At 37.5% G+C, this 26,658-nt stretch overlaps 1 protein-coding gene across 1 annotated transcript in view; it reads left to right on the top strand.

Moving 5' to 3' along the window:
* Positions 1-9,896, top strand: part of efnb1 (ephrin-B1) — a 31,457-nt gene extending 21,561 nt beyond the window's left edge. Inside the window, exons 3-5 of the mRNA XM_056237850.1 lie at positions 6,863-6,955; positions 7,278-7,427; positions 8,996-9,896. Of these exons, the coding sequence (XP_056093825.1) occupies positions 6,863-6,955; positions 7,278-7,427; positions 8,996-9,381 (629 nt within the window). The 3' untranslated portion in view covers positions 9,382-9,896. The remainder of the gene's footprint in view (positions 1-6,862; positions 6,956-7,277; positions 7,428-8,995) is intronic.
* The last annotated feature ends 16,762 nt before the right edge of the window (positions 9,897-26,658 follow it).

Here is a 26,658-nt window from a genome sequence, read left to right as displayed (position 1 = left end):
CAAGTCCCCGTGAACCGGAAGTTGCAAACGACTTTTCTCCAGTGTTGTGACGTATTTCCGAGAGAAACGGAATACTAAATGAGGCAAAATAGTGGGCGTGGCTTTTTTTCCAACTAGCACCTGATTGGATCTAGAAAAGTAGGTGTTTTCATTCAGCCTGTCTACTGTCAGTTGGAGGGGCGTGGTTATGGATGTTAAGCAGACACCCAAACCGTAAAGCCTACGTCATCGGGCAAGGTCCTCCAATGCAGAGGGGAGGGGCATTTTCAAAATTTGATTAAATATTACGAAGCCAAAACATTTGTTTGTGTGGATTGACTTGCATGGATGAACTGTTCACAACAAAATGATCAATTTAGGCAAACAAAGTAAGTATGGTCAATTTTGATTTCATGGGGACTTTAAGACTTGTGTGGGTTGCTTTGTAGTCCAATATATTTTTTAGCTTACAATTTTTAACAGGGATCTTGCTAAAACTTAACTTCAGGTGCCCGTTTCTAACGTTGAGATCTTCTGTATCAAAGATCTTCTGTTCTTCAGAGTGGCGGGTGCTATACACAGCCAGAAATAGCACACGGTTTGGCAGACTTTCCCACATTTTACTCTTATCATTAGGTATTCTGGTGTTTGGAATAATAGTATCTATCCTGCTTCCTCTGTGTGTTACTTCACCGTGACTGAGAGGGCCAAGTTTCAGAACTCTGAATAGGCATTGTTGACGTGCAAATGTAAGGTCAACTGAATCATAAACTGCTTTTTAAATTATAGTGAGCTCTTATTGTAAGCATTCATTTTGAAATCTTCATACACAAGAGTAACACACAAACACACTCTAAATCTGTGGTGCCTTGCAGACAAACACTGGCTGAATATTCAGTTCTGTGCTTGTGGTATATCTGACCTCTTTGGCAAGTAAGTACTAGTACAAAAAGACATAGTCAGCTAAACAACTTTTTCTCCCCTTTGAGGCAGAAGCGAATGAGAGCGAAAAGGAAAGAGACTGAGAAAGAAAGCAATATAAGACAGGGAGTTCATCTTTCTTTGTCTTATGGGACATCGGGCACCAGGTGCACCAAACCGAGCAAGATTTCTGCTGTGTGTGTGTGTGATGTCGCTCTGTCTTACGATCAGTGTGTGTATGGATGTGGTTGCTGTAGTAATGGCCACTGTCGCTGTAGTGATGCCCATGCGGATGTCCCAGTGGGCGATGAAGGTCAGTGATGCATGATGGGTCACACACTACCCATGGAGCTAACGCACATAATGAGTGTTTGTCTGGGTGTGTGTTAGAGATAGCGAGTGTGTGAGCCACATTAGAACAGAGACTAATTGACGTTTAATTACATTCCCATTGTGCACAGTCTCTGTTCTCTCTCTAACACACACAGGATAAAATATGACGAGGGCAAGCAGGTCTTCAAGGCCAGGATCTGAATGAAACGTGCTCCTGTACATGTTGAATTCTGGGAGATCTGGATTACTGCCTTCGAGAACACACACACACACACACTCTGCTTTCCCCTCTGCTTCATTAATCACAAAACGCTTTACCCAGAAATGCTTTTAATATAGTCTGAATATAATAGGCATAATGGTTTGTGCTGGTGTTTTGAAATGGGCTAATTTGCGAGAACACAGATAGCCATCTTCGATCAGTAACAGAATGTGCTGGTCATTTTCTTCACTTACAGGTAATTTGAGTGAATGGGTGGCAGTGTTTACTAAAGAAAGAAAGAGCGAAAGAGCAAAGAAATGAAAGAAAGAAACAGTAAGGAAATATAAAGAGAAAGAAACAGAGGGATGGAAACAAAGAAATATAAAGAAAGAAGCAGGAAGTAATGGAGGAAAGAAGCCCAAGAAATGCAGAAAGACATGGACAGAAAGAAACAAGCAGGAAGGAACCAACAAAACAAAGAAACAAGAAATATAAGAAAGGAAGGAACATGAAGATATAAACAGAAAGAAAGAAAGGAAGAAAGTGGAGGGGAAAAACAGAAAGAATGATGGAAGAGGAGGAGGAAACAGAAATGTAAAAAAAGGGAAGAAAGGAAAAAATAAACAGAAAGAAGGGATCAAATAAACAAAAAAAACAAGCAGAAAGAAAGAAAAAAGAAAGGAGCTGAAACAAAAGAAAAGAGTGAGTGGTTACATGATAGAAGTGTTGAATTCCATCAGTCCAGTGATCCATGCAGAGAGAGAGAGAGAGAGAGAGAGGGGGGAACAGCAGGCCGAGCCTCCTCTTGTTTCATTCCTCCCTTCCTCAAACCTCACGAGTGTGTTGGTTCATTTTGAAGGATTTTCTACTGGAACAATATAGGCTTTGTTGAAGGTAACAAACAATGACCCCTAAAACACGCACACACACCATTATGATGTGCCCACTCAAACAAACACTGAACCTATGAATTTTTTTTTTAATCGGATTGAGTACTTCTGTCTGTATGTGGATGTACAAGCACAGGGAAGTCGGTGAGGTTGGATGATTATTGCATTTTAATTTTCTTCCACAACACACACACACACTCTCCCAATGAGCTGCTCGTCCTGCGGATTTAAAGGTCGGCCGTTATGCGACTGCTGGAGCAGTGCAGCGATCTGATTGGATGAGCTTTTGGAAGCAAAAGAAGATCTAATCTAGCTGTGTCTGATCTGATGAGTTGTGTACGTGTGTGTGTGTGTGTGTGTGTGTGTGTGTGTGTGTGTGTGTGTGTGCATGTGGAGTGACCTGTCACTGGCTATCTGTGTTATGTCGACTGCATTAGAATGAACACTGACCCAAATCTCACAGACAAACACACATGCTCACCCACCAAAAGATTGAAAACCTTTAGCATCTACATTATACGTTGTCTGTTTGTCTCGCACAAAGCTGTTTTTCAGATCTTTCTGTGAGCGCAGTGGTCTTTTCCCTGAAGGTTCAGCCCGGAGCTGTTGGCTACTGTGGCTAACTCACTCAGCGAGGCGTCTTTTCCTTCTGCTCTTTGTTTCAGTTACTCATCAATCAGAGACTCGAGGGAAACAGCACTGGGCTCTGCCGACTGAAACGTAAAATGTTACTGCTTAAAAATATTCGCTTTGAAAGCCTGACTCAGCTGTGGTTGTGAACATTTGAAGTGTTCATTGAGGTCTGGATTCTCTCATTCTGTGAGACGTGATGGGAGAACGTCAGCTCAATCAGGGCCTGTCGTGTTGATTTAACAAGTCAAGTCAAGTCACATTTATTTATATAGCGCTTTTCACAATACAGATTGCATCAAAGCAGCTTCACAGTGATAACATGAAAGTAGTACAACACAGTTCAATAATATTGTTGAATATTAAATATCCCCAACTAAGCAAGCCAAAAGCAAGGCGACAGTGGCAAGGAACCAAAACTCCATCATTTAACAGCTGGATGATCATATTCGAAAATATGGTACAAAAACCCGAGACATGCTGCTGAATATTCAACGCTTCCTTTGAAACTGAACTATTCTTCAGTCCTGAATGTTAGAATCTTTAGTATTTTGGAAATAGGGAGATTAACTATGATTTTCCAAGTATCTTAAGCCACTGTTTTGAATTATTTATTATTATTAATATTATGAATGATAATCATAATAATAAGACAATTCCATACAATGATTTAAAAGACTTGGATAATGATAATGATAATAAAATAATAATAACATTATTACAAAATGTATTATTATTATTTCCTTCTCATTTCCTCTTACCGTTTTAATTTTTGCTTTATATAATATATATATTATACTAATATATATTACTGTTGTCAAATCGATCACATATATAAGTAACATAAAAGTTTGTTTATATAATATGTGTGTGTGTATGTGTGTATATATATATACACATATTATATAAACATTACAATATTTGACAGTATATATATATATATATAATTATTATATTTTATAATGTATCAGCCATTTAATCAGCCTGGTGGATATATTGGACTATCACTATAACTCATTGCAAAACTATGAAATGAAAATCTTGGCCAAAAATACTTTAATAATACTGTGTTTTTCTACTTCAGGGATTGTGTGCATGTTTGAGAAAAGATGAGGCAGGCATGAGATGGCTCCATGATGGCAGAAGAATGAGCTTACAGCTACAAACAAACACTGATACACACACACACACACACACACACACACACACACACACACACACACACACACACACACACACACAGAGAGGCAGATGGTAAATCCCCAACCCCTTCACATTTTTTAATGTGTGTTTACACCTTGTTTTAAATCTAAATCATGTTAATCTCCCAGCATGGTCATCTGGGATTTATGTGTTTGTGTGTTGTGTTTACGGTATATTCTTTTTTAGAAATACCTGCTGTGTTCTCAGTAATGATTTTGCACTTCTTGGAATTCAGTTCGACATGAGTCTGTCTAGAAATGAAGAGTCTATTCAATCCATGCAGAAATTTCTTTCTTTTTTTTGTGCACAGAGGCAGGAAACTATTAAGACCAAAACGTTCTGAACAGTTAAAATCCAGCAGTGATGTAGTGACAACAGAATGTGGCCGCAAAAAATGCTTCATAGCCAGTCCATCCCATTGCTAACAGTACACAGGGTGGGATTACCCTGCCTGTCTGGAATGTCTGTTGTGTTTTAGCCTGAAGTGAGAGTGTGCTGGAGTCAGGGTGGTGTGTGTGTGTGTGTGTGTGTGTGCGTAGAGCAGCACCGTGTGATGCTATTCCGTGGTTGGCACGGTGACAGGTTGGCATGGCGCTACCGTAAGGAGACTGGCACTCTGCCTACTGCCATACATCTCAATCTGCATGACATCATAGCAGCTCCTAGCAACCACACACATCACCCCTCCCCCATACACGCCCACAAAGGACCATTCACAATCACTGTGCCCTGGCCTTTCTCCCTCACTGGAGTCTCTCGCAGCTCTTTCCTAACAAGGATACATACTTCTGCTACAAGTTTCATGAAGCCAATACTGGTCCAAAGAATGATAACTAGATTCTTGCTCTTTAAGTGATGATAATGTTGAAATTGAAAGCAAGAAAGTCGGTATTCGCGGGATCCAAAAAAAACAAAAAAACAAAGAGGGAGCCTAACATTTTTAGGGAATAAAATATTTAAGCTTTTTTTAGCTGACAAATCACAGAACCTGTCATTAATGCAGTCACCTGATTATATGCGTTCCATTATAAATATCACTCTGTTTTGAAAAAATATTTATGTCTGTTTGAAAAAACATGTCATCTACAAAACTTTTTTGTGAAAATGTATGTTTAATTACTAGTAATGGTTCATGGTTCATTTCAAATCAGCCATAACTGAAAAATAATTTACAGTTCAGTGAGGGAGTTCATTGCAATATCCGTAACGACTCTCAGCGATGCACACAGAACTAGTGATTCTGATCAATCTGCTTACTCACAAGCAAGATCTTTTTAAAAGCAAACTGGTTCATAAGAGTCATTAGTTAGCAAAATGGATATTACAGTTCGCTCAGATGTAATTTGTCATTTTTGGCTGTCGTAAGTGGCTAAATTTTAAATTATAGTCACAGCTTTTTTCTGTTTTGTATTTTCGACTCTTTTAGTTGTAGTCTGAGCGAGGACCTTATTTGCTGTTCCATTTGAAGGAAATTATGTTTAATGCACATGATATATTTCTGTTAGCTTTAGAATGTTTTAAAACAGATACTCGTAGTGAACTACGCCTTACTCCGTTATTCGGTGCGAACACAGTACGTACACTGTTACTACAAAATGCACGAGTGTGTGAAATGAGACACACCTTTTGTCTTTATATTATTCCTTGATTAACTTGAGCAATCAATGAGGAAACGCTCCTAAATTAAAATGATCTTCTTGTTTGAAGTGCAAAAACTTTTCCGGAAAAAAACATTCCTAATTGTAAGTGACAAAGCCAGTGAGGAACTCTTAGTCTGTGTGATAGCTGTAAATGAGTGCGCATTTTAGTGAATAAGCATATTTTCTTATGTTACCTGTTCTGTAGTTCTTCATTAGTGCTTACACTTACACAAGTACACACTTCTCACTCACACCTCTTAATGAGCACAAACTAATAGAAGCTAATAATGTGTATGTGTGTGCGCGTGACCTTGTGCGAGTGTAATTGGGGGTTAAATTGAATGATGGTGGATTACCCGCTGTGACAATATCGGTTTATTTAACTACATAATGGGAGTGTGTGTTTGTGCATTTTGTATATATCCGTGTGTCTCTTTTTCAGAGCTAACTCACTTTCTCAAACTTACCTCTTTCTCAGACACATAGCAGAGACGCAACAGGGCCCTCACTGCATTGTGGCATATTTTTCAAACTCACAAGGATCATTCTGTAGAAATCGTTGAGGCTTTTGGGCCTACGAAAGAAAAAGAGAAAATTCATACACATGGCTTTTCTTACTGCATTGCTCTCTCTCTCTCTCTCTCTGTGTGTGTGTGTGTGTTTGTGCATTCCCATGGGATCAGATTACTATCATAGGGACTAGTAACAGGAGAATACACTGAGCTTTTTTCATCTTGTCCATATTCTGAGACACACACACAAACGTTAGTTTGTTTTTGGATGTTTCTAAGGTAATATTAAGTTGCAATGTCTGATTTAAGGGCAGAATGAGCATTTCCTTAGCCAAAGACTATGTGTGTATATGTGTTTGCATGTGCTTGTGTTTTGCGTGTGATTTATAGAGGTAAATTAGGGTTTCTTTTTCCTGCTTTGGTTTGCAGCAAGAACTCCAATCAAACGTCCTAAAAATGTAAACCTAATTCACCCCAACAATCACTAAACCCCTCTCTGTCTCTCTCTCTCTCTCTCTCTCTCTCTCTCTCTCTCTCTCTCTCTCTCTCCAGCAACTTCTAATGGAACACAGGAAGGGTTGGAAAACAGAGAAGGTGGAGTTTGTAGCACGAGATCTATGAAGATCATCATGAAAGTGGGCCAAGGTGAGTCACACACACACACACACACACACACCTTCTTTATCTTCAGCATGTCCAAAGGTAAAGTTATTTAAGCCCCATTTGGTGAATGATTAAGTCAGCTGACTCATTAACCACCAATTAGATTGTAGTTGAACGTGATCCAAGTTAGCAAGTTAGTTTCTGACTCTAGGATTTGTACTCTACTCTAAGGCGCCTGTCTCGTCACCAGAAACTGGACATTTTAAAATCTAAAGGAATACATTCAAACATATGCTGTACTGAAATTGATTTCCTTGAATGTTTTTTGTTCTTAATTTGTTATGTATGTGATTTTATGTTTCAGATCCAAATGCACCAGATCCAGATTTAACGGACCTCCCAGACCGGGACCAGGACAATGAGATCAAGGACCCCACAACCAGCCCTTCCCGCAAGATAGACCGAGGCAGAGAGAGAGACATAGATGGGAACGGATCCATAATGCCCGACAGAGGTGAGGAAACACAAATCATCTGTGTTTACGTCACTTGGTTTGGGAACATGATGGGGGTTTTCCTACAAATGACATTGGGTATTCAGAGGACAAACTGATCTAAGTTCAGCAGTGAAGGTCTACCACAGTAAATTTCACCAAGAAAACCAGCAGATGAAATACAGCAATGCAGAGCTACTGCCTCCCTCAGGCAGGTGTGTGTGTGCAAGAGAGAGACAGGAGTTAATGTAGCATGTCTTTATCACGTCCTAGCAGCCATTAACCTACGGGAGGTCTAAACTTCATTAGGAGAGAAAGAAAGAAAGAGAGAAACAGAGACAGAATCATTAAGAAAGAACAGAGGGACTCATGCTGCATCTCTGCAGTGATCACACCACACAGATTCTTGAGGTCAGGTTCTTCTGCTCCGAGAGGACACTCAGACATTAACTGCTATTACATCTCAAAATTGGCTAGTCGGCGGGTTATCTGAACAACTAGTCGACTAATTGGTATAATTAAGTGAGGTTCAGGATCAAATGACTCCATTTGGACATGCTTACATAAGATTTAAAAAAATAGCTAGACAAACAAAATAAACCAGAATGCAAGGGTTTTATGGCACATTTGTTACAGTTAAAGTCGGCATAATATGTAAATTCACTATCTATTTTCTATTAGCATGTTATTGATATTATTGTGAAAGATTCAGCCGTTTCATTTTTTTTATTTCTACAAAAATATTAAGCAGCACAACTGTTTTCAACATTGATAATAATAAGAAATGTTTCTTGAGCAACAAATCCGGATATTAGAATGATTTCTGAAGGATCATGTGACACTTGACACAAGACTGGAGTGATGATGCTGAAAAATCAGCTTTGACATCACAGAAATAAATTACATTTTAAAATAATTGTAATAATATTGCTGTTTTGACTTAGTATTTTCGATCAAATAAATGCAGCTGTGGTAAGGATTAAAATACTTATTTTAAAAACATTAAAAAAATCATACTGACCCCAAACATTTGACCGGTAGTGTAGAGATTTAACCTTACTAAGAATGACAAGTTGACCATCGTGAACCATCCCTACTATTAATCCATGAATTCTTCTTAAATTTTGTTTGTAAGACATTGTAAATGCAAGGCAAGTTTGCAGTGCTAACAGTTTTGTACATGCTGGACTACCGTTTGGAAGGATTATTCCAGTCTGGGTGTGTGTTGTTTAGCTTCATACTGCTGTTAAATATACTTGACAACGTGGATTTTATTGTCAAGCAAAAATGTGTATTCATAACGCCTATTTAGCTTCAGGAGACATCGGTAGCTGTTTCAGCTGAGAGCGCAACAATAAACACAGCAACAGTTTTATTCACTTTAATAGTTGCTCAGTGCCATTGCTAACAAACACAAAGTTTTGTTTCTACAGCCATTGTCTGTTATCTTTGCCTCTGACAACAGAGCGCGACTCTAAACACTGATAATCAGTGTGTGTGTTGCTAACATAATCTTTAACAATAAATTACAATGAAAAAGAAAAACGAGTGTGCACCATTCATAACGTGTCTTTCTTTTTCCCTCTCAGACACGAGAAACCAGGATAACAGTCCTGGTTCAGTGGAAGGCATTTTTGGCTCTAAACCAGCTCTCTTTGCTGCCATTGGAGCCGGCTGTGTCATCTTCCTCCTCATCATCATCATCCTCATCGTCTTGCTCCTCAAGCTTCGCAAAAGAACCCGCAAGCACTCGCAGCCCAGGGGCGGGACTGCCCTGTCACTCAGCACTCTGGCCACGCCCAAAGGATCCGCCCAGGCTGGCTCAGAACCCAGTGACATCATCATCCCCCTGCGGACATCAGAGAATAACTACTGTCCACACTATGAAAAAGTGAGTGGTGACTATGGGCACCCCGTCTACATAGTGCAGGAAATGCCACCCCAGAGCCCTGCCAATATCTACTACAAAGTCTGAGAGAACGAGAACGAGAGCGAAGCAACCGCAATAAGAACCTGTTTTTGTAAGGTATTCTGACTCTTTTTTTCATTACCTAACCCCGTCTGCTCCGCGTGCAAGAGGATGGAGAGGGAGAAGTGGAAAGGAGGAATGAAAAAGACTACGTGGATGATATTCCTCTCAGATTTCCTTCCCTCCATCCCTTTTCCGAACACTACACTGTGTGTATGTGTGTGTGCCGGTCGCTCTCGATGTGCGTGAAATGGTAGAAAACCTCCCCAAGTTGCGTGGCACTCAGGCACGGACTTCACTGCTGAAGAACAGCCGACAACCAATCACAGAAGGACACTACAGTGACATCACAAAGCAGGAAGCTCTCATTCGTGTGTGGTTTTTGTACCTTTACAACCCTTTGCTTAGTTTTTGCCTCTTTTTCATCTCTCACTCCATCAGTGTTTTGTTTTTATCAGTATCAATCCAATTCTTGCAGCTTTCACAGTCTCGCTCAAAGAAATGTCTTAAGCACTGTTACTAATGCCGATCTCTTTTTCACACACTCAGTATGTCCTCTCATCTCATTTCCTAGCGTCTCTCCAGACACTCATTCATTGTACATGCTGTAGAGGCAATTGAACAAAAACACACTGACACTCATACATACACTTTGGTGTTCATGGGTCAGTAACAAACAGCCTCTCGGTGGAAAAGTGAGTGAGTGAAATAGGGAATTTAATATGTAAACACCAGTGTCAGACCTTCCAGAACTCCCAGTCTGCTTTTTGTTCATTTAAGAAACAGTTCAGTTGAAATCCTCTCTCCTCTCAGCCGAAGACAAGTAGATATCCGTTGTCAGTGATGCGTGAAGTGCTAATATTTGTATTTCGCCATTATTTTTTATTTCCAAAGGTTTGTAGGTCAAAAAAAATCTTAAGTGATTTGCCTCTACACCATGAGCCTATGACCTCTTTTCAGTCACAAAACATGCTAACGCATATCTTTGCATAATTTAGTTCACTAACGTCTTTTTTTGTGTGTGTATAATTCATGTCTCGCTGTTTGGATGTAGACGTGGACTCTAACCAGTATGACCGTGTGTATGTGGAGTACCATGCAGAAGCCAAAAATCCATCGACATACATGTGAAATTATGCCTTCACCTCTCCATCCTCTCAGATATGCACATAAAATATCCCTGTTTGCATACAAACACACGCAGAAAAAAAAACCCGTAATCATCTACGAATCCTGGAAAATCTAGTGCTAGATCTATTTTTATATGGACTGCACGTGAAATGATAAATAGTAAACAGTGGCGGCAGGTGTGTTTACGCCTATGCTAATTTAAAATTAGCAGCATTTGCATCTGGCCTCCAGCGCAGCCAATCAGAGGAAGCCCGATATTTCTCTGTAGCTTTCTCGTAAAATAGATTTTTGAAATTATATTTCGATTAGGGTTTATTGCTTTTGTCTTTTGTTGTCAATTCCTCTTAATTTAGTTTCTAAAGCCCGAGATTATGTAAATAATGTATGTTGGGAAAAAATGTTGAATATAAAGTTCCATTTTATTATAGACCCTGTTAATTAAAATATAATTAGGATTTTTGAAAGTGCAAAAGCTTTTGTAAATAGTCTTTTTGAAAAAAAAAAAAGACATTTTGTAAGTAAAATGTTTCCTGTCTCATGGTTTTCTCTTTTATTTTAAATTGTTTTTTCGTTTCGGTTGGTTTTTGATTAAGGAGACTTAGAGGTCCCTGTAGAACGGGTTTTAAAAGGTCAGCCTAAAGAAGCATAAAGACATGCAAGTCCCTTCACATACACACACGCACATACACACACTTTATCCTCCCTATTACACAAGGGAATGATGGTATTTTTGTTTTGTTTTGTTTCATTTTTACAAATGCTGTGATTGAACCAGGTCAAATATTCCATGACCTGGTTCAAGGAGGAGGAAAAGAGGTGAGAGAGACAGTTATTACTCAAGAAATGCTTAAATACACACTCACACACACACTTACAGACTGACATACCATTCTTATAGCACACAATATACATACAGTATATATAAACACCATTAGATACAGGGCAAGCACCAGCAAACTACATTAAACAATTTTTTTAAACCAGCAACAGCTTGTGCAACTAAACTGAATATTTATGTATGTTTGTCTGAGTGTTTATGGCAGATCAGGTCTTTACGATTGACATTAGAAGAGCACTTTTTGAAATTCATGGCTTTGTTTTTACCATTGAAATGCAGGGGTGTACTGACCAGTCAGCTTGTGAAAGCGAACAAGTCGAAGTATTGCACTGCAAAAAAAAAAAAAAAAAAAATCAGTTTTTAGATATTTTACTTTTTTTTTTTTTTGCAGTGCATAAGAAACAGTTACCCCAATTTTGGCATCTCTGTACATTATTTAACAGCAAAAGCTATGAATAGTTTGTGTAGTTTATGGATCAGCACTGCTGTGGTGGGAACTTATTCAGTGACTGACTGTCTTTTGCTGCAGGCTTTTTGCAGCTTAGCTTACACATTTGGTTCGCGGCACTCTTAGCAGCTGTAAGGAATACACTTCTTTGACGTTTGTCTGTACCACAATAATAGAGTGAAAAAAAGTCAGCCATCTTGTTTACCGGAATAGACTTGAGGCTTTGATTCCTCCCTAATGCTGCGGTTAGACACCTGTGATGTTGTGTGGATCATTCAGACATCTGTAAATAGCATTTCTCCCAATGAAGTTGAACTTATTTGTGGAGAACTTATTCACGCAAACATACACACCCCTCCCTCCCCCAGCAAAGAGACAGATTGGTGGTGCCTTTTGACCCTGTGAGGATTAACACAATATTATGAGAGAGACAAATCTAATGAGAAAACCTTTTCCCTGGCCTAGATTCATCCCCATCACACACAGTTCATCCACTCTTTCACAAAATTTACTTGTTCATAGCGCGGGTCAGTGCAGTGCTGAGGCCTTAGGCCAACCGCGACTCCCACAAAAAATGTTCAGAAAAAAGCTTGTGCTGCACAATGTTTCCTCCTGCTGTTGCTGATTTTTTTTTATTATTATTCAGTGAACTACATTATTATTGTTATAATTTTCTTTTACTAAGATTTTGTTGCAGATTTCAGTATTATTGATTTAAGTTTTGATGTATGTGTTGGCAGTGCTGACGCCCCCGTGGCGACTGTTTTTTTTTTTTTTTTTTTTTTTGGTAGAATTCACAGTGTCCTCAGAGTTCCCCGATATATGACACTAAAGCAAAGTCTCAGCCCTCAGAAAGCATTTTAAAAGGATAAATAAAGTTTTTTCCTATGGAAGCTGCTTGTCTCTTGTGTTTGTGACCTCTTGTCTATGTGAGACACAATGAGAGAGAATGAATGAATTTGCATGTGTTTTTGCAGCAGTCATTTTCTGTCCGATGTACTCATGCTATATATCGGTCTTTCTGTCTTGAATACACACAAACACAAACTGTGCTGCTTTTTCAAACATAACAAGCTGTCTCAGCGAGTGACGTTCTCTGTGTCACAAATATTTAATAATGCCTCTGGGTATCTGTACCCGGCCACTCAAGACTCACTCACAAACACTCTTGTTTGACTTCAGCGCATTAAAGTTTCATTGAGTGGCTGGACTGCAAAAGCATTCTGTCTCATGTCTAACGGTATTTGTGGAAGTATTCTGCTGTCTGCTATCTTGATGCAGGTTTGCGTTATGCTATATTAAAACTTTTGACAATATTTCTGATTTATCATGCACATTCATTTTTGTTTGGCCATAAAATGTTGACTTTTGAAAGGGATTTTAAGATTATGAGATCATCAGAAGACTTTTGCCAAAAGTGAACTTTTTCAAAGAGCAGAAATACCAACCCAGGCTCATTGGAAATATATGCATGTGGTGACATTTTTGCAAACTGATATTGCATTGCTTCTTGCACGTTTCAATTGAAATGTCCAATTAGTCGCTCTAAAAGCACATTCAGTTTTACCCGGAACAGATGAACGTGAATCTGGCCTTGTTTTATTATGTTGGTTGTTGTACATATCCCGGCAGTGTGAAAATAATGTCCGGTGAGTGGCGCTAAAAGGTCAAAGTCCCCATGAAATCAAAATGAACAATTCTTTTTTTATTATGGGATATTACAGTGTTTATCATAAATGATTTAACTGTGAACATCATTATTTATTTTTTTTAAATCATGTGCCGTTATCTTTACTTAAAACTAACTCTTGCTACAACATCTCTGATGAAGTGTTTACTGGCGCGAGGACGGGACAACCTGTCACTCACATCAGATCACAGCAATAGCAAACCACAATCCAACGATCCAATCGATTCCTGATCCTGACGGACAAAATCAAGTCCCAAAGCTTCTTGTTTGAGAAGTCGTTTCACTGGGATATCACAATATGGAAGAAAAGACTATTGCAACTTCCGTTTTATGGCAACTTTTCAACATTTATCATGGCAACTTGTACTGCCTACCCTAAACTCAAGTCTTAACTTAACAAATAGTATTAACAAAAGCAAATGTGAGATAAAACACAGTTTCTAAAGTAACCATACCATTTTAAATGGCTTTTACATGTTTTTGAGCTCTTTTATCATGTCTGCATCAGAAGCGCAGTACTGTATCAGTTGAGCTAGCAAAAAAACGTATACACAACCATATATATGGAGCTGGTTATGTGATACAAATGTCAAAATATATCAGTTTACAAATCATGCACAGTGGTAAAAGCGTTTTGAGGTGATAAGACCCTGTCCCAAATGGCACACTTTATATGCACTTTCGGTCTTGAGGACTTACAATGGCTGCCACGAGCTCGTGTCCGTTAAGTCCACGAGCACCCCCTTCGCGGTCAATATGCACCCTCGATGCGCACTTTTGCCAAGCCGTAGGACTCGTATAAGACCGCGAGTGCTTAGGGTGCCATTTGGGACAGGGCCACAGTATTGCACAAGTAGCAATACATGCAAATATGTCTTAATTGATTTATAATCTGCCTCCATAATCATAATTTGTTTGAAAAGGAATAAAAGTTGTTGCCGTTTTACTACCTCTAATGTTCATTTCAGCTGGATATGAACCAGAATCCTCTATAGGTACGTTTTTGAAGTTTTGCAAAAACATGGGTAGGCATGTATAGAGTGCTGCAGTGATGATGTATTTTGTAGGCCAACCTGGATGTTAGCATCACAATGGGTCCCTCGACAAAATCCCCAATAGGATTTTTCCATAGGCTTTTGAATTATCGCAAAACATAAGCTCTCTGATCAACAAAAGTTTATGATTCTTGCACGTTTTGTCCATCAAGATAATTTTACAAACACAACTTTAATGAATTTTGAAGCTGAAATACAATCGCCAGGAATAAAAAGCTAACCTTAAGACTATGAATGAACTACACCAGGGTCGTTCAACTTCTATGTCACCACCACCAAGCTTCCGACAACTCTTTCAGTCTTTGTTAAAAAAAAAGAAAAAATCCCAGAAAGTGCAAGTTAAACTAGTTTGCAAGAGTGCGATTATAAACTAAACGAGGCTGTGAAAGCGGAGTAATGCATTGAGGATTTTGTTGAGTGTGATGACGTTTAATGTCTCCAACAACGTCTGTAGTCCCATTTAGCCAACTGTTAGCAACTTTTTTCGACACGTAAAATCTTTTTAAAAAATCACAAGTGGGGTATTACTGGTGTTTCATGTCTTAGAATAAAACGTGAAAATATCTCGAGATTGTGTTAACCACAGACCTAATTTCAGCCATTTAACCAAAAACCCATTAAAAAAAACACAAAAAAAACATTGGCTTCGGGACAATGGAACTGGAAATGCTAAAATGCTAACTTATTTCTGGGTTTTGGCCTACAAAAATACGTCATCCCTCCAGCACTCAATTTTCAATGAGCCTAGGTTGAGAAGTACAGAGCTAAATACTATGCTAATGCTAACTGCAATACAAAACGCGCCATACAGCTATTTTGACTATTGGGGTGAAGTAGTTCTTACAGATGTATAAACATGCCAAACTATAGGTCAGCAACAGAGATACTGTATAATTGTATTTAGGAATGACAAACAATTTACTATATTCACTAAAATATCACTAAAGTTTTGTGTGTGCGAGACTGAGACACAAGGAGAGACTTAGAGAGTATTAGGCTAGTCATGTGACAGGTGATCAATCTGCACAAGACTGATATTAGATTTACTGCCCACTCACCCCAAGTGCATTCTGGGTAAATGCCGTGGGCTCTGCAAGCTTCTATCTGCTACTATTACAGACCCCAGAGGGAGGGAGAGAGAGAATCTACCGAGAGAACCGGAGGAGGGAGTTCAACGGGTGAAGTTAGACATCAGTGGAAAGACTTGGAAACAGTGAAAGAAAGAGAAGGGAAGATATACGTAAATCTGTGAAAGACTGATTTTATTTTATCATCTGTTTGATGATGCAGCGTTAGATGAAGAGAAACAATCAAGCCTGAGATCCCTCGTCTCGTCAGTAATCCAATCAGACTTGAACACTGAACTGCTCCCTGCCGCTGCCATCAGAACACACTTGATTATTATCCTAAGAAATGGCATCCTCCTGTTTCCAGACAAGTTCCCGCATCCTCATCATTTCACATTTCAAAATACTCAAAATACTATCCAAAAAAGTGCTTACTTTGGTTGGTTGACCATTTGAAATGTTTAAACCATTTTTAGCCAAATGTGATTGCATAATAAGAAGGCCTCATTTTTTTTTAACACACATTCATTATATATTTATTATATATTAAGTATTATACAAAGTCTGTTTAAAAAAATCTATATGAAATGTATAAATTATATTATACAGTATCGTTTTTATTATTTTTATTTAGTGTACAGCACTTTTATTCAGAAAGATGCGTTAAACTTATCAAAAGAAACAGACTTTTATAATGATTTCTATTTTAAATAAATGTTCTTTTGAACTTTCTATTCGTCAATAAATCCTAAATTTTTGTTGTTGATCAATACCATATTATAGAGAGATCAAAAATACAGTAAAAAACTGTAATAATGTGAAATATTACACACACACACACATACATACATTTATACATATATATATATACACGCACACACACATATAAATTTGACGATTTCCCCCACTCTGATGTTCGTTGGTCTCTCTGTGAAAGGTTCATATGTGAATTAGAGCCGCAGTCGGGGAATAAGATAAATATTGAACTATAACGTCTGCTACCTTGCAAAGGAGAGATTGATGCCCGGAGAGTAAGAGACAGACAGAGATGGAGGTCGAGGGATTATACAGTTATTTCATTCTCTTCCTCTATTTTACTTGGTTTAATTGTTAATTATTTTTTAACGAGCTCTGTAGAAACAAGTCTTTCCTTCTCTAAATCACTGTTTCCTCCATATGTGTAGGACACTTTTAGCGGGAGCAGCAGGAGAATTCTCTTTCTCTCACTGTCTCTCTGCTCTTTCTGCCCCCTAACTCACTCTAATTCCCAGTGATCTGTAGGGGGGAAGTTTCAGGGTGGTTTCATTCATGTCCTCTCATTTGTCTATGTCAGTAGAGTAGCCACTCTCTCTCTCTCTCTTATCTGTCTCTCAATTTTTTTCCCCTGAATACCTGGTTTTGCCATTTATAATTCAGTGCACCAAATGTTGTTAACATATATTTCATGTATATGTAATTATAATTAAGCCTGTACTTTATTTGTGTCAAAATACTTACCAAGATTATAGATGTATATGTTTTTATTTCTTTCTTACACAAGTGCACAAACATGTCTCTGAAATGTTATTGGTATCACGCCAAAAGTAATTTCTAAACTGTAAATCATTTTAATTGTCTAAAGGGTGTGTATCTGAGAAGGCAGTTATATTTTTGTGTGTGTCTGTGTGAAACATCTTTCCTGAGTTTTAAAGGATGGTGACTGTATGAAAAGTGAGGCCGTAGTCGCAGAGGTTCATCTGGGAGTAGCTTGCTCCACTGCCTATTAAATCTTAATGGATTTATGATGAAGCCGCACGGACATGATAGCAAAAATGAGGAACCTGCTTTACTTGCTCACTCTGAGGCTGAAACACTCGTCCAGAACTTGCAGAACCTCACTCTTAAATTCTGTCTGACGCTGGAAAACCAGCCTGCTGGAAATGTGACCTAAATACCACACCACATGCTCACTGTCTCTCTCTCTCTCTCTCACACACACACACACACACACACACACTGCCTGCTAGCCCCTAAACCTGCATATACAGCATATCCAACAGCATATAAAACAGATGAGAGGTCATGAACTGTCCAGAGCATCTCTCTAATGAGAGAGTTTATGAGTTTGTTTATTTAAACAGCAACCGACTGCACTGCATTCATTTTTTTTTTTGAGTGTCTTCCAAAAAGGATTTGTTGAGGTTAAAATAAGGTGTGCCTGATAATTAGAGCATTTATACTTGTTACGAAATTAAAAAGCAAAAATGCATAAATATACATAAATATTATCATTTATAATCCAAAAATAAAAGACTGAAACAGAATGACTTATAATGTTCTTGGAGTCTGACTGACTAAAAGCCTTGGCCGGACTCTGACGTTCTGCTCTCTGCATTTCATAATGGTGGTGGTGAACAAACTTGAAACTCTAATTCAGGAATGACTTTCCAAATGCACTGTAGCAGGATTACACAAAACATTAAGAATATATAAATTAAGGTTTTATGTGGACTAAAGATTCAGTTGTTGTCTTTTTTTTTTTTTAGGTTTATGGCAAATGGAAAGATTCCGAGAGGCCTGAAAACAAGCAAGAAAAAAATGGTTCTTATAAATCAACAAGATTTGTGCAACTTATGAAAAACTAAAGATTTATTCAGGATGTGAAACATGACCAAACCCTGTTCCAAATTAATCTTATCCCATATGAATCATCTCTCTCTCTCTCTCTCTCTCTCAAAGAGAGGTGCTCTACGGGTCAGGCCTTTTATTATGATTGCCATGTTGTGAAGTGGACTTCTACAAATTTTTGAAAGGCCGATGAACTGCAGTCATTTAGATTTCATTTCTGAAATAGTGCCCTTAAACAGATGAGTTCATGAACCGCCACTGCATCCTGTTTTCTGTGGAAACCTTTTGACAAATCTGCACCAAAGGACCAAATTCTCAGCAGAACACCCTGAAATTCACCAATCATCAGTCCATTTATGTTAATGCTGTTATTCGCTGTATATGAGACCCAGGCGGCATTGCTGACAGCCAGACTTATAAGCTCATCGTGGTATCATCTTGGGAGACCATGAGTGTTTAGAGTTTTGATGAGGTGTGTGTATGAAGTTAGATAAGATTATTTATATGACTGTATAAACCAACTCGCCGTTATGTCAATGTGTTACACACACACACACAGAGATCTCTGTGGATACAATCAGACTGCCAGGCGTGTCAAAGTGAACCCAGCGAAGTGAAATCACTGTTTCAGCAGATTTCATTTGGACAATGGCTAATCTTGTTTATAAAAACCTGATATTATATTCTTAAAATATGCATCGCTTGCCATTGCCTGATTTCTGTGTGTTTTTGTACGAGATGATCGCATTTCTTGTTTTCCAGGAATAGCTTAAGACTGTCATACAGATCTGCTCTGACTAAAACAAACTTTGTGTTCTCTCTTTCTATTCACCCATCAAAAGATAAAAGGAGAGCGAAAACAACAAACTGATGTCAGAGCACAACTCATCAGCCAAAGTAACACATTTTTTGACTATTTACTTGATATATACAACAAGAAATATAGTTAAGTACGTCATTCCTTCATTGTTGAACTCGAAAAACAGCAAAGGCTCTTTAGCACATATCTGAATGCAGATAAAAGTCACTTAGGGATGGAAAATACTCAAAAAATATATATAAAAAACAACAACAAAAAAACACACTTCATGCACAGGCAGCACAATAATCATATTGGTTTTCATCAGCACATGATAGTTTAGTCTTTCCATTTTCATCTGTTCCAACCAGCTGATGAAATTATTTATGTTGTTTTGTCTAGAAACAACATGCCAAGAATATGCACAAGTAATGATGATGTATGAAATTAAATTTGTTGGCAACTCTGCCAAAACAACCACCGTCAATAAGTTTTCCCCTATAAATACAAGACATAATGGAAAGTTACATGTTTTAACCATCACACATCTGTTTAATACATAAAAATATGCATTAAATTAAATTGCATAAAATAATGTCAAACTCTCTTGGCTGTGGTGAAGTTTGCTGTATGTGATATGAATTCAACAGAACGGAATGAAACAAAATCTAACAAAACAAAGCAACAACAACAACAACAACAACAACAAAAGTCAAACTATCTTGGCTTTGGATATCTTTGCTGTATGTGATATGAATTCTACTTTTGCTTCTGTGTCAAACTAGGTTCTACTTTAGTCCCTTGCGGACTACGAACCTCATTCATTTCCTCTATCCCTATTCTCCTCCTATGCATTATATTAATTGGCAAACTAGTGAAATTTATTTAAAGAGAAAACTCTGCACCAAGGAGCTCATTTAGCACTCCAGGATATTTGAATATTAATCACAATTAAGATGATGAATGGTACATGTGTGCTAGCCCTATCTGTGGAGATAAATAGCATTAAGCATGTGGTAAGCATATTAAAGTTGTGTTTCAAGGCAAATTAGCCAGAGAGCTGCTAATGTTAACTTGGCTGATGTGTTGCTGGAGTGTCCGACTCAGGTACAAATCATCTGTCCTGCAGATGATGTTTAAGCTCAATCCACAACATTCATGAACGTTATGGGAGGTCGTAAGAGGTTGTATAGTGGTGGAGTGGCGGCCAATAAACTTTAAAACAGTAATAAGAGGTCAAGGCGCTAGGAACATTAACTCCGCCGGCTTTTTGGCCTGTAACTTTTAGGTATCACCAACAGAATATATTGGGTGAGGAGGTGCATGTTATGTTCCTCATATAAGGCAGCTGTTAACACATGCTTTACAACCACGGAAACTGCTGGAGCAAATGAGATGAAATTACAAATTTTCTGACAATTTTTCTGTTCCGACACTTTTTTTTGGGCATACATAATTAAAAAAAAAAAAACACCAATCAACAGAATATTGTGTTTTGGGATATGAGTGCCTGAAGCCATTATACAATAAGAACATTGAGCAGAAGATATGATAAAATATGTTAAAATCCCTAGCGTTAACAAACAAGCAAAGTAAGAATTATGTTTGTTATTATATTAAAGTCATGATGGGGCAGTTGTGGCCTAATGGTTAGAGAGTCGGACTTGTAACCCGAAGAGTGCAGTTACTCATTGCCCACAACTGAGGTGCCCTTGAGCAAGGCACCTAACCCCCAATCGCTCCTCGGGCGCCGCAGCAAAAAACAAAACAAATAAATGGTTGCCCACTGCTCCGGGTGTGTGTTCATGGTGTGTGTTCAAGACTCACTGCTGTGTGTCTGTGTGTGTGCACTTGGATGGCTGAAATGCCGAGCACAAATTTCAAGTATGGGACACCATACTTGGCTACACCAGAAGATTACATTTTGATGTTCTGAATAAATTTCAAGGTAAAAAAAATAAAATAACCCATGCTTGACCCCTTTTTTTTTAAATTAAAACTGCTATTTTTGGGCATTTTTAATGTTCAAATCGTTTGAATGCAGCATAATGTATTAACAATATAATGCAATAATATATATATATATATATATATATATATATATATATATAAACCATTTAATATAATAATAATAATTTATAATATAATAATAATAAAATCAAAACATATCTCAGGGTGCACTAATAATACATTTCTTTTAAACATTTGTAAAACATTCTTTTTCAATAAAGAAATGTATAAAGAAAAAAGTAACCAACTTCAAACTCTGATATTATAGTGTAAATTTAACAAGTACAGTATTGGTTTACTTGTTGCGTGAAAAAGTCAACATATTTGAAAAATATTACCCCCAACAATAATTGAGATGTCTAACCAAAGACTGAAAATAATAATAATAATAATTGAACGTGATGAGACTCTCCCTGATGGGTTTGACGGAAATTCGGGCTATAGTCATCACCTGATACATTGAAATAATGTTTTTTTTTCCACAATGGTCTCTGTTTGGCAGCTCTCATGCACGAGTTCTGATGAACTACACTTCAAAACAACCCCTGCTCATGGGAAAGGTGATGATGCCGTCTGTCTTGTAATGCTGCTCACATCATGTTATGAGAATCTATTTAGAAATCCTGAAATGAGCCTTTTATCCTTTTGTTTCATGTAATTTAGACTTAGTACTCAGTACATGTTCCACCACAGCTTGTCATCTTTGATCTGACTGTTAACATTTAATCTTTACCATGTCCTCAGACAGCACAGAGTACTCACGCTGCTCAACCCTACGGTTACGCTACGGGAAACACGTGGCATTTCAACCCAACACACAATCAACACGCAATACTCAGGAATTTTCTTAACATAATCCAGGGTTATTTTATTAAAGCATTTTTACCATTAAAACAATAAAATAACTTGAATTACTTGAAATAAAATAAACAAATATGTAAAAAATATATAAATAACTTAAGCTTATTTTATTTCAGCTAGTTGCCAAGGCAACATTTAAGTTGAAATACTAAAATAACTAAAACTAAAACCTAATTAAACTATAGATATTAAACAACAAAAACAAAAATGACAAAACACAACAAAATTCATTCAAATGAAAATACAAAATATAACTATAATAGTATATCATTTATACTAAAACAACACTTACATAATCTGATGATAACATATTTCTTTAAACATCTCAGACACTTATATTAGAGAACTGACTTTTGAGAGAACATTTGCCTTGGAGTCTTATTAAAAATATTTGAATATTTGATTCATGTTGTTCATGATATATTATCCACTGCTGTAATTTATATACAAACACTTTCCTCTGTTCATTTTTTAGCAGCAAGAAAACTGATTTCATGTCTAATTAGTATGACACATTATTTTTTACTAGCAGCACTTCTTATTAATGATCACTTTTTTTTTACATTGTGGCCAGTTGTGCAGCTCACTAATGATGCCTTCTAGCGACCAACAGCGACCTGATGACCTGGAGGGCTAAAATCACACAAGACTGTGAGAGAGAGGGCGTAGTATAAGTCTGTTATATGCCATGGTATAATCTGAGCATCACAAATAAAGCCTTTAAAGCCATAAATGTGTCTGTGAGAAACACAGAGGTTTTAATTATGAAGCAGCATCTAGAAACAGCCATAAGCCTTATGCTCTCCGTGTGTTTTTCCATTGTCTCCTTTCGCGTCCGTATGTAAATTGCATGAGCATATTTTCATCCAATTAGGCCCTCACTCTAAAAAATGCTGGGTTGTTTCAACCCAAATTTGGTCAAATATGGACAAACCCAAATGTTGGGTTAAAAATGCAATTAAAACATTAACAGTTGAAAGTGAAAGTTGAAGTTGGGTTAAAATTTGAAAATAAATTTTTAACCCAACATTTGGGTTTGTCCATATTTTACCCAAATTTGGGTTAAAACAACCCAGCATTATTTAGAGTGCTGTCTACACCTGGTATTAAAATGTGTTTTGGATAACAAGTACATGAGGGAGGCACATTCCCGTTTACACCTGCACTCTAAAAAATGCTGGGTATAGTTTCAACTCAACTTTGGGTCAAATATGGACTAACTCAGCAGTTGGGTTAAAATTTTAAATTACATTTTTAACCCAACGTTTGGGTTTGTCCATATTTGACCCCAAATTGGGTTAAACCAACCCAGCATTTTTTATAGTGTGGCGTTTTAATCCGTCTCTTTTGTCCACTTAGACCACTTCTGTCCTGATTTCTTCGAGGGGAGGGTTTATGGGCGGGTAAATGTAGGGGTTTTTCAGATCTTTCGATCTAAGGCCCCGTTTGCACCTGGAATTAAAGCTACAAATGTAAGGTTTTTGGAATAAAATATCCAAAAATCACTTGCACAGTGTGATATATTTCCTGCAGTTGTGTACTTACAATTCCCTGGTTTCCGCTCGTACTGCCATAGTAACCATGGCGACAGACGTCGACAACTGCATTACGTCTAGAGGCACGCTCACGCTGTTGTTGTTTCGGTCAAACATTATGGACCGTGGCAAGCAGACTTTGGGACAAAAGGAGAACTAAAACGAGGATCAATATCAGCGTGGCGTTCTCGAGATGCCGAGAGCTCCACGTCCGTGACAAATTCGACTTGACAGAGACGCCACTCTTGCATGCACTTTATTAGACAGGTGAGCAAATGTACATAAAACTAATCAATGTAAAGCGAAACAGCACTGCGTTACCTCCCAAGTTTCATTTGTCTAATAAACTGACCAGTGTGAGTATTAATTCAGCACTTGCGGGTAGTTCGGTAGAATGAAATGTTATTCCTTTATATCCGCGAGGCTCGCTGATATCTGTCTCTCATTAGCAATCGCGCCCTGCTTCATAGTCATGTTAAAAAACAATAATGTATTCACTCATCCATAAACATTGTTAGATCCATCAGCATGACGACAAGTTCCATAATTCCGCTTATGCTTCATCAACCTACGCCTTTGTTATTGGAAGAAGTTAGTAACCCCTAGTAACCCAAAATTACATATTGTAGCATTTACGACGCTAAATACGAATGCATTCAACCACATGAGCATTTACACTACGAAAGCAATCCGGTCAAATGTCGATTCTGACTCTTTTTTTCTCGAAATTGTGAGTTTATATCTCACAATTCTGACTTTTTTTCTCAGAATTGCAAGTTTATCTCTCACAATTCTGACTTTTTTTTCAGAATTGCAAGTTTATATCTCACAATTCTGACTTTATAACTCATAAATGTGACATTATATAATGCAATTCTGACATTATAACTCGAAATAGCATGTTATAAAGTCAGAATTGCAAGATGTAACCCCGCAATTGCGATAAAAAGTCAGAATTGTGAGATAAAAAGCCCCAATTACCTTTTTTTAAATTCTGTGGCGGAAACAAGGTTCCATAATTTTGTGTCGTCCACTTGTGATTGGATCGACCAAAACTGTTTTTGATACCAGGTGTAAACAGGGCCTGAGAGAGAGATTGCTGGGAACAGAAGGAGAAAGAGAGAGTTAAAGTAGTTGCACTGAGGTGGATTTTTTTGCTTTTGTAATTTTCCTGTGGTTTCAGAGTGATCAGTCACATGGCATTTATGGCTGAGGTGATTAGCTCAACAGTTGTATCCAGTGTCCATGAGCAAAGATGAAAGATTTCACCAATGATGAATGGGAATGCTAACTGATAGCTTGTATTATAGATCTCCCTATTTATAGTGGACAGACGATAGCTAATAGGAAATATTGTCCTTATATGATTTTACAGTTGCTTGATTCTGCCTCTTTTCTTTCCAAGACACATGACATGAACTGGAACGGATGCTGTGCCTTTTATCAAGCTACAGCGGTCACAGAGAGGTCTGTCCTCTGATAAAGCCTTTTTTTCTAGCACTCTCAGTCCCAAAATATCAATGACAGCTACAGACATCTCTTTCTCACCCCTCACACTTACAAATATACATACTGTTCATGAATATGGTGTTAAATTTGGGATTGTCAGTTCTGGTGCTACTAAAGCTGTTGATAAGAACCAAATAGCCTCGCCAAAGGACACATTTGCCCTCAAAACAAAACACAGAAAAACACAAAAAAGAGCAAGAGAGATGAAAGCAGACTTTTCTACAGTGAGGTTTAAAAAGTACACTCACAAAAATGCTTTTATTGTTGCATTTTTAATTTAATTTAAAAATGAACATTTCTGAATTTATCTGTTCTTCTTTTGCTTTAAAGCATGAACTCAAACCTGATGATCACATTCTCCAGCATGACTTGAGAATGATCCAAAAAGCATATTGTGCTTCAGTGCTCTCTCACATGGTTCATGTCACAAATGTTTGTATTTGATTAGTGATCTAGAAATAGTGCAGAAGCAAAATGTTTTTTTATGCATACATGATAACATTTTCACGTTTTATAATTGTTTAAAATTCTAATTAATTAGATTTTGAATCACATACTTTAAATGTGGACCTTCAATGTTGGGTTTCCATGTTTTATGGGGACATTCCATAGACATAATGATTATTATACGATACAGACTGTTTATTCAATCACTTAACCCTAGACCTAAAACTTTCTGCATTTTTACATTTACAAAAAACATCATATAGTATGATTTATAAGCTGTTTTCCTAATGGGGACAAAAAAATGTCTCCACAAGGACAAAGGATTTCGGATATTGCCATCTTTGTGGGGACATTTTGTTCCCATAATGAAGGGTTACCAGGCCACACACACACACACACACGAATGGCTGAGACTGAAATGTCACTTGTGTCTCATCCTTTTGCATCAATCACAAACACCTTCTATTTCCCCTCCATCTGTCCTTTCCTATAGGCAGCTGCTGTCTAAAGAGCAAGGTTTATTTTCTGTGAAGCTGAGACAGTCGAGGTTTATACGTGTCCTAAAATCACTGACCCTAAACTACTGCTTGTGTGAATAAACATATTTCTGGTCTGTCTAATCTAAGTTTTTTTTTGTTTGTTTTTTTTGCCAACATCAACAACTACACCAAAAAAAATAAAAATTCTGGAAATGACTAACTTAAAAAACGAGTCAGTGAGCAAGAATATTGCAGATTATAAAGTCTGGAAGACTAGTAAGAAAAACAGTTTGAAGAGTCTTTGAGGAACTAAAATACTGCTGAGAGCAGAGAGGCGTAAATATTTTGTTGACATAAAGGCATGAAAATGTGACATCAGAGCATTTTATCACAATGACATCTTTAATTAAAAATGTCCATGGGAGAGAAAACCACTGCTGCCGCAGAGTGTGTTCTGTGCGTGTTTGCCTGAACATTTTATCTTCCTTAAAAGAAATGTATTTCAACTGATTTAAAACTATACTGTGCAAACCGTTCATGAGCTTTGATATTATCTCTCAAACTTTGAGGTGTTTGCACATCTCTTGTGGATATTATAATTAATTAGTTTGATTCAATAATTCAGTTATTTCTGTGTAAAATATGAAACTGTCAGAAGTCAATGACAGTGGCTCAGTTTCACTTCTTCACTAGAATTGTTTGTTTTTTCTTATCTTTAATATCAACTTTCATTGCAAATCATGTCACTTTACATACCAATCCACTAACTTTACATAATTTAGGTAATGGTTGTCAACATGCAGGGGA

The sequence above is a fragment of the Rhinichthys klamathensis genome, unplaced genomic scaffold (genome assembly GCF_029890125.1).
Source record: "Rhinichthys klamathensis goyatoka isolate OS25496 unplaced genomic scaffold, OSU_Roscu_1.1 h1tg000501l_1, whole genome shotgun sequence".
In the NCBI taxonomy this organism is placed as follows: Eukaryota; Metazoa; Chordata; class Actinopteri; order Cypriniformes; family Leuciscidae; genus Rhinichthys; species Rhinichthys klamathensis.
This window is presented reverse-complemented; position numbering and strand designations above follow the sequence as displayed.